This window comes from Trachymyrmex septentrionalis, unplaced genomic scaffold, assembly GCF_001594115.1.
Source record: "Trachymyrmex septentrionalis isolate Tsep2-gDNA-1 unplaced genomic scaffold, Tsep1.0 scaffold22, whole genome shotgun sequence".
Taxonomy (NCBI): Eukaryota; Metazoa; Arthropoda; class Insecta; order Hymenoptera; family Formicidae; genus Trachymyrmex; species Trachymyrmex septentrionalis.
In genome coordinates, this window is record NW_017305375.1 from 2,814,521 (window position 1) to 2,827,471 (window position 12,951).

At 37.6% G+C, this 12,951-nt stretch overlaps 1 protein-coding gene across 1 annotated transcript; it reads left to right on the forward strand.

Annotated features, from left to right (window-relative positions):
- The first annotated feature begins 5,332 nt into the window (after positions 1-5,332).
- Positions 5,333-11,358, forward strand: LOC108748256. Its single transcript, XM_018486292.1, has 2 exons — positions 5,333-5,416; positions 9,690-11,358. The coding sequence occupies exons 1-2, from the start codon at positions 5,405-5,407 to the stop codon at positions 11,145-11,147; spliced, it is 1,470 nt and encodes a 489-aa protein (XP_018341794.1). The 5' UTR covers positions 5,333-5,404; the 3' UTR covers positions 11,148-11,358.
- Positions 11,359-12,951: the final 1,593 nt, after the last annotated feature.

Consider the following 12,951-nt stretch of genomic DNA (forward strand, 5'->3'; position numbering starts at 1 on the left):
TCGAGTAAAGAAAAATTCTAATTTGAAGATTAAAAATTGAAGTATTAATTTTCATGTTTGAAGTTTATGAAGCGAAAGAAGAGATAGCATATCAAGTTGAAGGAAAAATGAGAAATAATCAGGTTCTGAGACGAGAAGTGTTGTTTCTTTAAAATACATTTTCTCTTACCGAATATTACATTGAGCGAAGAAGGATAATTTATATACACAAGTAATTCCTCTTTTGACATTTGGAATCGTCGAACTTTGCAGACGTACACTCCAGACCAAAAGTTTGGAAACATTTTTTACAAATTAATATTTTTGAAGTTATTTAAATATTCCAATATTTCATTTTTTACAATAATTCTTCAAATAACAGTTATTAGATTTAAACGTTTATTGTCAGAAAAACACATCGTTATGGATATTTTATAGAACAATTGTAAAAACATTTTAAAAAGTATTTCCGAACTTTTGGTCTGGAGTGTACATAATTACGCTGCGTATCATTACAATAATTTCACAACGATGAGATCATAAATTTCTACATATTGTTGCAACTAAAAAAAACGAGCGAGAGAGAGAGAGAGAGAGAGAGAGAGAGAGAGAGAGAGAGGAGAGAGGGGAGGGGGAAGGAAGGGAGAAAAGGAAGAGTCCCGTCGGTCGGTACGTTACTTTGAAGTCACGCTGAATCGCGAAGGGTTAAGGAAATAAGAGGTGCCTTGACCTACGGTGTGCAGCACACGGAGAAGAGTAGCGCGGAGCAAGCGCGCGAGTAATCGAGTATTTCTGCCGACCGTGTTCGCGACTATTATTGTCTTTCGTCCCTTTCGCCCTCGATAGAGTACGCGATCTCCTTCTCCCCTTATTTTTCGTTGCCGTTTTCTTTTTCCTCGCCGTCCTCTTCGTCTTCTCGGCCTTCGATGCTCGCGCCGACATGCGGGAGCCTATTCCCTGATTATCCACGCTTTCGCGGACTATCCTCGCCTACGGATGCCAACGCGCCTCGGTATTTCTCACCCACGTGATGCTGCTGCTGTCGCTGGTAGCGGTAAATAGAGAACGAATCTTGCGGACGAGATCCGCGCCCACGGTCTCGTCGCATTCGCAAGAATAAGATTCGCGCGGACGATGACCGGAAGCGAGAAGAACCATCTGAAAGGTCACGGCTCGCCGTTTACCTCGCTCGCGCTTGGACTCACTCGCAAGGCGTGTCTCGTCGGATTAGCCCCGCAAAACGGTGCCCGCCGGGAGGAATGAGGAAGCGGGATGCTTAGATATTGACAAACAAACGCGTCGCGTCTCATGAGAATTCTACACGGGACATTCTCAAGAGAGAGCCCAGCATCCGGATTGGAAGACGCGGCGAGATTCCGTGGTTGAATCGACGCCGCGATCGCTCCCTTAAAAGCCAAGCATATAAGGAGTCTCGCGCCGATATTAAAAGTTGACTCTAAATCGGTGATGTCGATGCGCACGTGCGCTTGGGCGTGAATTAAGTGCCGTCGTTCCTGTGGCTGTTTGAAATTCAGAATAATACGCAGGTAACTGACCATCGTATTATGGAAGTTGTATTTCCTGCTTATCGTAACGTTCCCCTATTTATATCGTGTTTGCGCGCTAGGCATAACGAAAAAATTTGCACGAGTACCAGTCCGTTGTGCCGAGATCGAACGCGATATTCCGCGGATACTATACCCGCCCACGTTTTCTTACATTCCGATTTTTCATTGTGATAATATTGCCGATGACCAGAAGAATGAGAAATTTCCTCCTCTACGCTCGGAATCGAGTTACTCGATTGCGAGATACGAATCTCATTAAGTAACGATTTCAGCGTTAGGAAAGCATCAACCAGAAAACAGAATTAATTTAAATTACATATAAAAAAATCTCGCATTTTTCTTTTTTCAATAAAAATTGAAATTATTAAGCGAGATATTTTTCTTTGGAATTCTAAAAATGGAGCTTTTTTGCTTTCTCTTTTTATGCTGTAATTGTTTATTTTTGTGTAATTTTTATTAAAAAATATATAAGTTTAATTATCGATTTTAGAACCTTATCTCGATTTTCTGTTTTTATTATTTTTGTTTTATGCTCATGAAGACTTATAATTAGTGAAGTCAAAATATTCATATTAATTTATTACTGTTTTGTTCATTCATTTAAGAATAAATTTTTTTTTTACTTTTTAATTTTCTTAATTGGATTGTTTTATTTTAGTTTTATCCCTTTGTATTTGCATATATATCGAATCTAAATAATTATTAATACATAATATTTCAAGTTATAATATTATTAATATATTTCCAAATTTTTTAAGAATATTATATTTTTTTATACAGGGTGTTTTTTGAATAACGTCCACTAATCATACTGTCCTATTTCTAAAAAACTCAGTCGGAAAGTTCTGTACCATTTTGCAATTTTCGCAATAGTTAACGAGATATTAATTTTTTAAACGTTACTAAATAAACACATAAAATCGATGTATAAAACAATTTTAAGATATCTTCAGCGTTCTTTGTGAAATATTTTGAAGTTTCTTAAAGGATGACTCTTAAAGATACTTCAAAGTTGTCTTACACGTCAATTTTAAACATTTTGCTCATTGGGTAATTAAAAAAAAATATTATGAAAATTGGAAAATGATGGAGGACTTTTCGATTCAATTTTTTTATTAGGAATAGTACTGTATGATTAGTGGGCGTTATTTCAGAAACATCTTGTATATATTAATTAATTTTTTAAACAATATTTTTTGTATTTCCTAAATAAATTCGGGTTAATTTTGTAGCTTCGAAAAAATTCGAATCTTTGAAAACAATCAAACATAACAGCCCTATTTGAGCCCTGTGCTGTTTTTAGAGAAACAAGATATATGCAAATGCTCGTAATGTCGGGTTTACACATTGCAGCAGTGGACAGGTTGATTCCCTGCGCCAACCCTTTATGTCATTATAATACTCGCTCGAGGCATGCGTGAATATCATACTGCGTGTACACGCGTGAGTCCGGGTCATCACGCCGGCACCGCCAAGGACGAGGGTTGTGTGATTTTATTGTGCTAGAGGAGGGATTCCTGGACGTCTGCGGTCTCCGGCGTGGTAAAAAGGCCATAGCAGGCGAACAATTCTGCCGAACGCGTGGCCTGATCGTGGCCCTGATCAAGGCCAATTGAGAGTCTCTCGCGATTGAAAAATCGCAACTGCCGGCGATCGTCAGGCACGATCTCGCTTCTAATCGCGCGCATAAATCGCGATTCTACGGAGGAAGAAGCAAAACGTGCCGGGTCACGTTTCACAGGCAAATTATCCATAAGGATCTCAGATTTGCGCCTTTGATTTGTATTTTTGTAATAAAAACTCGAATTCTCTTAAATAGGTGGATTATTCTTGCTGATCTTTAGCCGTATAAATCTGACAATACGGGATCCTAAAGATCTGAAGATCTCTGAGCATTTCGTATATTAACGTGTCTGAAGAAGCGTTTGTGTGTCGCTTTAATTTTATTGTAGAATAAAGTAATACAATAATTTCGAACATGATATAATTCTGAACAAAATAAGATTTATACTTAATTTTCTAGATTCAAATTTATTTATTTTTTCTATCTAAGGTGATACCTTTGATATCTTTGATGACGTTAGGGTTACCGCAAATGTAGGTGACTTGGGACAGCATGTACTTTCGTTAAATTCGTGGTATTTATTCACGAGTCATTAAAGAAAATTTAAAACTTAAACTTTCTTTAGAGGCTCATAGATAGGTATCACAATTAAATTTAACAAAAATACATGTCCCAAGTTACCTATACTGTCCCAAATCACCTACATTTACGATGCTAAACTTGAACTTCGAAATTGGATTCAAATTTTATTTTATTCAAAATTGCACCATGTTCGAAATGGCCTCACCTTATTATGATTAATTATACACGCTTAAACATATTTGTTGTATATAATTTATTGCAAGTGTAATAAAGAATAATGGGCAGACGTCAGGAAGACACTATATGCAAACCTTTTACGAACTTGTTGCTGGTATAAATACGCGGTTTCTTAAATGTACGGTGCTCCACGGTAGAAGAAGCAATAAGAGCAACAAGTCTGGCTCTAGCCTCCTCCCCTGGCGCACCATCAAGAAAATTAAAAGCATGTTACTTGATCCTGTTCGCAAACTTATGACATGTATGAGTTTCGATTCGGTATGCGCTTTATTAAACCGCGTGCATTAAACCTAAGGAACAAGCTTCATCTCAAAAGCAAATACGTACTCGCGCGTATTTATAAAACGAGGCAGAAACGAGACAGCATTTACCGAGAGCGGATCCTGATGTCCTTGACGTCGATCGACCATCGTAGCAATTATAATGATGACATTACATTAATAATGAGAACGCGAATCCTCTCGCTTGTAAACTAATGGAACTACTTTTCAAAAGATCTTTTAGCAGAAGTATCTCCCTGGATAGCGCGAGACAAGTTCGAAAGACTTCTCTGAACTACTTTTTCCCTTAGGTTTCTACATTCCTTTGAATTATCATGGACTAAGTAAAGAATCCATCGTAACCGGAACAAGGCTTTCGCGCAAGAACCTCATTAAAGTGCGTCAGCATTGCAGATTAAGCGAGGTTGAGCGTAGCCTCCGGTAGCCCGGGCTTACATTACAGTCGAAGAAATTCCGTATCTCCGCGATTGGGATCGTTGAACGACCTCGAGTAAGTCGAACCAGTTCGGTCTGCCCGACGTTCTCGCTTCATTCAATTCCTACCTCATTCTGACGACGCCTTAATTGTGGTATCGTGTAAAAGTTTCTGCGCCACACGTTATAAGAATAATTACAACCTACCGGAGATTCGTTGCAAGAGATTGAACGTTCGCTCCTCCCCATTGTAATTAGTCTCGAATCAAATGGGCTGTAGAGTCTTCTTTTAGAAATGAATAAACAGAAGAATGTATAAATCGAAAGGTGAATAAATTAAAATACAAAAATGCGAGGATGAAGATTAAATTTGTTGATATTTTCGAATAGTAAATCAGTATGCTTGTCAATTTGTTCATTATTTTACAATGGCACCTTGAGAGAGAAACGAGACACCTCCGTCGTTCATTTTCGCAAAGAGCAAGCCGGTACGTCGACTTTTCTCACCTTTACGACGCGTGCGAACGATATTACCATGCCGAAGACAGCACGATGGGCTTATTGAGAACTTAGGATCGACTGATGCGATCCGGGATCGACGTATTCTGTCTCGGCAAGCGGATCCGCCTTGTCCTTCGGCGGTTCCTCAGGTTCCTGGTTCGAAGACATCCCGCACGGCTCGCGCCACGTATATAAGTCAAAACCAGATCGCGAGTAAGGTGCACAGCCCGGACAGTTCTTCAGCCAGCAAGGAGGTCGGCAGAGACACACCGAGCACGATGCAGGCCTTGGTAAGCACTGTCGATCCTTCCTTCAGTTCAGAAGTCTCTTTATGAATTTTTCCGTTTTGAGGAACTTCAGTTCATCTAATATCTAAACGTTTAATCTTATTTCTTTAAGCCCTAAAAGTAGACATTTCGATATTGCGTATTATGTAGACTAGAAGAGAATTAGCTTGTAACAAATTAGATATTTTGCATAATTGATATTAAAATTATCAAAGCAATCAAGATTGTTATAAATTTAAGCTATACATAATTGTAATTTTTAGATATTATCTTTAAAAAAATTACTCAAATTTATTATGTAATTTTTTTTTATGTAATAGTGCATTTTTTAAGATTTTCAGATAATAAAAATTATACTCAAATAATAAAAATTAATTATCGATATTTCCAATATTGAACATAACGTATAATTTAGCAAGACATTAATTTTTCGTTAAATAGCATTTGTTGATTTATTTTTAGATCATGTGTTTATATCTACACCTGTGCATGTAAGAAAAATCGCAGAACGTATATAAATTTTTGTTAGACATTTTTTCTGGCTTATTGTGCGTGATACTAAAAGTGAAACATCAAAGTCTTTATTACAGATGACATCGAGTTAAATAGCAGCGGTCCGGAGCGAATATTCGCGGGATCCGCGGGCGTGATATACGAGCGTTATAATTTATTTGCAAGAGTTGTTCTTACGCGAGGCCTGTCGGTCTACTTGCTTTTTGCTGAGATATAAAAGCACGGAAAAATATACGTGTGTAAAATCCGCGGTACGAGAGCGCGACCACCGCGCGCGTTTTACGGCGACTTCGCCAAATGGTACTCTTATCCAACATCAACATAGAAAGGGATAGAACCCTGCTGTTTTTGCTGGCCTTTTGCAAGGTACTTCTGCCCGGCTTTGCGGGGTACAACGTTACAACTGTTTCACAACTTTTTGTTCAACATTTATAGGTGGCTTAAATTGCCAGACACGTTGCAGACACTGCAACAGTTTCGAAGAATTCTCTTTTAAAGTTGTGCGTTTGAATGAACATGGAGATTTAAAATTCCAACCGTGGGTTGGAAACTACAATTTTGAAATTTTTCATTTGAGCAAATTTTTTTTTGCAATACATCATTTTGTTTAATAATTTTGTGCAATTTATCATTGAATAGAATTTGTTTAATGCCATACTATATATTATATTGTCTTTGTAACAGAGAGTCAACAATTGACCTACAAAACATAAACAGTAACAAGATAAGAACAGTTTTGTTGAAGTATCTAAAATTTTAGCTAGATACAAATTTGATAATAATTTTGGTTGGACCATCGAAATAATTATGTAGATATTAATTGTACATTAATTGCTAGAATCAAAACATTTTGCAGTTTATTATGCTTGAGATTTTTGAATTTTTGATTCTGAGAAAATTATCTTGATGGTTCAACAAAACTATTTTAAAATCTGTATCCAGTTAAACTTTTAGTTATTTTAATAAAATTGCTCTTTCTGTGCATCAATATGTTATAATTTTATATTTAACAATATTTAACAGTTGTTATATATAACATATGTTATATTACGTTTATATGATGAGTAGGAAATTATAATATTGATGTAAAATTACTATTAAATGTGTTCTGTAGATGTACTCAATTATTTTAATTATAATTGTTTTAAGAAATTCTTAATTATCAACTCCTTATTTGTCTTATCTGTGAATAAAACCTAAGTTTTCTGAAACCTAGGTCTATTAGGCACTCGCCGTAAGTTGCACTCGCATCGAGAGACGCAGAGAGTTTAAAAGGAAAATATAAATTGTAGTTATCGATTCTTTTCTTCTTCTTACAGCTCCATTGCTAAGAATTGCTCTCTATCACTTTTCTTCTTACCGAACGGCCCATCGTCACTTCTTCATATTTTTCTATATTAGACCGTAAAGAGCGGCGTGCAAGTACAAACTCATCCTGTCCCACACTCGCTTGCTTTGTCCCCATGTCCTCTACTGATATCGTAAAAATTTATCGGATATTTCGTTACCAACTATTCGCTGCGGTGAACGCGAGGAGTCTTCTCTTTCTCTTGTCCTCTGAGAGAACGAAATTCCCGACGCGGTAATTTTCGCGGTATTCTACGAGAACATGTCCCAGGAACGTTCGCCAGCTAGTTGCGCGAGTAAATCCACTGACGCGACGATTGCATGCAAAATGAGTGTTCCGAGGGCGAGTGTACTTACGATTTGCATTTGTTACGAGATAAAGCGTACTCGACCGAATTTTCTGTGCCGTGGAACGAATGCGCATAATGCACGTGTAATGTATCGTACTCTTACGTATTGCCGTATCTATTCCTCCCGACGAATCTGCGATATCGAGTAACGGGATATCATTCGTAGAATTAAACCGATTTTAAACCTGGGAAGAGTTACCATATCTAAATAAAAAATGTATATATGTACATTTTTTTTAAAAAGATGATGATCTGGAGGCCAAATTTTGTATGCGTTAAATGTATTTAATAAAGTAAAATTTCTAGAACATAATTTTTTTTTTGACAATTCTTATTAAAGATGTATTATATATATTTTTATAGTAATGAAAAAATTATGAAAAAGTATAGATTATTCTAGATTGCATTTAAAAGTAATACGAAAAGTTTAACAACGATTCATTATCTGGATCAAACATTATTTTAATAAGTAATATTTTTAAAATTTATGCTCTAATAGAAATGTATTATAAAATAATGATAAAAAAGTTTCAATTTTTTACACAAGTTTTTTAAGCATTTGAGATGATTTATATAAAGTTACATTGCGATGCAGAGATTAGTTATTCTGTAAATAAACAAAATGTTTATTTCTTCTTAATCTTTGTAATTATAATCTCTGAATCGCAATGAAACTCTTCACATAAATAATTTTGAATACTTAAAGTACTTATACAAAAAAATTGAAATTTTTGTCCTTGTTTTTTTCAATTTTAATTTATAACAATAAAAATAATAACAAATAAGATAAATAAACAATAAAAACATTTAAAAAATATATTGTTATAAACACAACTTTCTTATACATTTATTTAAAGTTTATTTGAAGTATAAATATTACATATTTGTGAAAAAAAATGTAATACATCCTTAATACAAATTTATAGATATAAATTAATTAATGAGTTTATAGATATGAATTAATGACCTAAAGTTTTTACGACCTCAAAAAAAGTACACGTACTCTTAAAAGGGTATGGCTGGTAATCCTACTCAGGACAATCATAGGAATATCGGGGTTCTATATAAGCGAGCGGCAGGCGCATGCAATAAGTGCATCGATATAGAACACGTACAATTATCGCTTTGCAATTTTAGTCGGGTATGATCCACACGATAAAATATATAGAAGATCTGTTCTTAGGTCTGTTCTTTAACTGAACTTCTTGTATCATTTATTTTTTTTTTCTCTTTTTTTCTCTAACGTGAAGAGAAAAAGAGGAAAAAGATGAACCGTGTAAGAAGTTTAGCTAAAAAGATCTGTTCTTTTAAGCTAAACTTCTTGCATGGTTCATCTTTCCTCTTTTTATCTCCAAGATGGAAGAAGTTCAGCTAAACAGGCTTAGAGTAAAAACCGTAATCGCATCGTATCATACGAACGTAAATCTCGATCGAGGAGACAGTTTCGAAAAATGGCTTAGTGTTCGTCTAAAATACACGGATTAAGTTTGGCGTAAGAAGTAATAAGAGTAGGAGCGTATAAATATGCAATTGTAATAATTTTTGATATATTTGTAACACTGGTTGACAATCTTATTGTGATTGGTTGAGCGTAAGGGATGGAGTAAAAAAGACTTATTTCTATTATAGGAATTAGATTAATAAATTAAGAGAAACAATCCTATTTTTGATCGAAATAAATCTTGGTACTTAATATTCATGTACAAATTTTTGCGGATAAATTTTTCAGTTTCATTAACTGCGTTATCGATTCGGTTTGTCGGACTTGAAACGCAATCGCAAATTAAAGTTGAAATATTAATATCTCAAATTAAATTGATCAATTTAATAATGATGCTAATAAGCATCTTAAAAATCCGTAAAGAATTTATTACAAAATATTCTTGCGCCTATACATAGCTTCCTTATATAGGAAGTATGTTAGGTACTTTATTCTTATACCAAGCTTATTGTAAACGGTATATTGTAGACGGTACCACTTCCACGCGTGGTACCGAGAAAATTCTCTTGGATGCTGGTCAGCTTCCGTATTCTCGAGGTAAGAGCCTATTGTTTGAACTCTGCAGATTCCAGTTTTCGCGATTCTTGGCGTGACGGCGAGCGCGCGGCTGACCCTGCTGCCCTACGCCTATCTGGCGGATCCGCTTCCGGTGTACCATCAGTCGCAGGACACGCGTGCCGGGGTGCACGCGTACAGTTACGCCGGCGGCCCATCTGCCAAGGAGGAAGTCCGGGGTCTCGACGGGGTCACGCGCGGCTCCTACAGCTACGTAGACGCGCACGGTATCCTGCAATCCGTCTTCTACGTCGCGGATGAGGGCGGCTTCCGCGTCGCGGCGACAAATCTTCCTACCGACGGTAATCCACCGCTCGAGACCAGCGAGGTCCTGTTAGCCAGGTACGCCCATCCGCAGGAACTCGTGAAGGCCGCCACCGCGGAGGAGAAGGGGCATTTAGTGAGCCGCAGGAAGCGCAGTCTCGAAGCATCGACCGATCAAGATCATCAGACAGAAAATCCGAGTTCCCAGGGAGATCAGGCCGATCAGGACTCGGCGGCGATCGCCTCGCCGAAGAGTTCCCACGAGCTTTCAGCCCCGGAGGAAAAATCCGACAAAGGTCGGGCCAATCGCGACGCCGCGGGGCCTATCGTCGCGCCTGTATATGGTCTGCTAGACTCGGCTCTGATCCCGAGATCGACCGGAGCGGCGACTTCTCATCAGAGCCGCGTCGATGTTCACAATAACATTCGTTTGAAGGCCGTTCAACCTATCAAGACGATCGGAGTCCTGTCGGAACCTGCCGAGACGGTGATCCTTCCCAGTCAGGTACCTTTGGCGACCTCTCATCAGAGTCGCGTCCAGGTACATAACAATCTTCGCGTTGAGGTGCCGGAAAAACTCGTCAATGTAGAAACGATCGAGGTTCAGCCGCAAATAGCGGGGGCAGCCGCCGTCAAGTTGGAGCCGCTTTCGCTCGTTTCCGATCTTTCCGCTTACAATGAAAATCGGATTCAGCTTCACAGAAATCTCGGCTTGGAAGGGTCAAATCGCAAGGATGCTGTGAAGATCGACGCGGCACAGCTGGCCATCGTCGAGACGCCAATCGCCGCTGTACGAGCGGTTCCGGTCGCCAAGGAATCGGTTCCTGTCGTCGTGAATGAAGCAGTTCCGATCGTTGCCGAGCAAGCACTTCCGGTCCTCGCCAAGGAATCGGTTCCTGTCGTCGTCAATGAAGCAGTTCCGATCGTTGCCAAGCAGGCACTTCCGGTCCTCGTCAAAGAAGCGATTCCGGTCGTCGTGAAGGAGGCACTTCCAGTCGTCACTGCCGTCTCCAACCAGAATAGAATTCAGATTCATCGCAATACCAAACTCGAAGCTGTACCGATCGCGAGCGAACCGACCTTGTATTGGGCGACTTCCTATGCTCGACCGATCAGTACTTGGCCGATTTTAACACCCATTGCTCAATCCTCTCAATATCGCCATCAGATACACTCGAACGAGAAAATTGAATTCCCAAAATAAGAATTGCGGTCGTTTTGTTCGTTGATATCGCGAGAATTTTCTTTGCGCGTTTATTTATTTTCATTGATAACTTTTAATGAATTTTTTGTAACATAATCGAAATCTTGATTGATATCCTGATAAACAATACCATTTTCTAATTTGGCTCTTTAAATAGATTCAAAATTTCAAAACATTTTATAGATATTTCATAGAATATTTCTTTAAATGAATCTGTATTTTTATTTTTTTTTAAGTAAAAGTGGTTAAAAGTAATATTGAAATCGCAAAATTAATCGTAACAAAAAATTTAGGCTTTAAAGAGTCAAAAGAAAACGCGCGGATAAGTCGTTTGCATCGTGCTTAAATAATTAGAATAAGACATTATATCTTCAGCGAGAGTTTCATGAACGACTGATTGATGACAAGCTCGTTCATGATAGCTCGCTTTTTAGACATCATTATTCGTTCCCGTCTTGCATTCATTTATCATGTAACAAGCATCTTATAAACTTGTATTAAATTATTGTACGATTATACGATCTTCGTCCGATTCATTAAAAACACATCATCAATCTTTTGTGTATAAATTATTACCTTTCTCTTATTATAAATTGTCATCTTCCTCCATACATAGATATTTGTAGCTTTCCATTAACGTCAAAACTCAGATAATTCTCATTTGACGACTTTTGATAACTCAGTTGAATGCACGTTTCTTTCCATTCTGACGAGCGAGATTCAACTGAGTTTTTATCTACAATCTGCATAAACTCGAGACCGTATACTTTACTGAGTATTGTTAACTCACATTAAAAGTGAACAGGTTTATAAATCTGTGTTGTTATGGGATAACTTTGTTTTTACTAAAGTAAGTAAATAATGACGTCATTATCTGGAGCATAAAATACTTACATAACTTTTGACTCATTGTCAGAGAGTACCATTTATACGAAAATGAAAAATTATTTTTGTAATATTGAGCTCAATCGAATCTTTGTCGTTCGGACACGCTGCATAATGTCTAACAATGTCGATCCGGATGAGAATTTAAATTGACATGTTAAACTGTTCTGCGAGAACAATAAGTGGATCTTCGTCTTTGAAGAATAATCGGCGCATTTATTCAAATCGCACCTTTAATTAACCACCGAGTAATTAACCAACATCGAGTCCGATTCGTTCCCTTTGAACGCGGAATTTACATCAATCCCTAATCCTGAGACAGGGTGGGTATTCTTTTACGATCGGCTGCGTCGGACAATTTGTCGTCGTCGCTTTACGCCCGATATGAAAATCGCGACCTTGACATCGGATTCTTACCGTTGCGAATATATTACGGCGTTAAAACTTTCATGCACGGATATCGCGTGTCCGTCGAGTAACGATGAGATTAACGGGGGAATATACGCGAGCGAATCCAGCATGTGTCCCGTGCACTTACTCGCGTTCTTATGACGGAAATTTTTCTAAGTCGCGTGTATTCACATGCCGGAGAGAGGCATCTGACAGGATTATTTTCTGCAGATGGTATTGAGTGCTTCGGGTACGTTGGGTCGAATTTTACGAGCGAGATGTAAGAACAAGGAGAACGTTTTATAGAGATGTAAATATCGATTCATTCCAGATGAGCTTATCCGCCTCTCGGATTTGTAAATCATTGTCGTGAAATAAAAATTCGCATCTACTTTTGCAAGGCTTTATATACTGATTACTTTATACTCTTTGATTTATTAACATTTTCATTTATGTATATATAATGTTATAATTATATCGTTCCAACTCCAACAGTTATTAAATTAAATTATTATTATATTATTATATA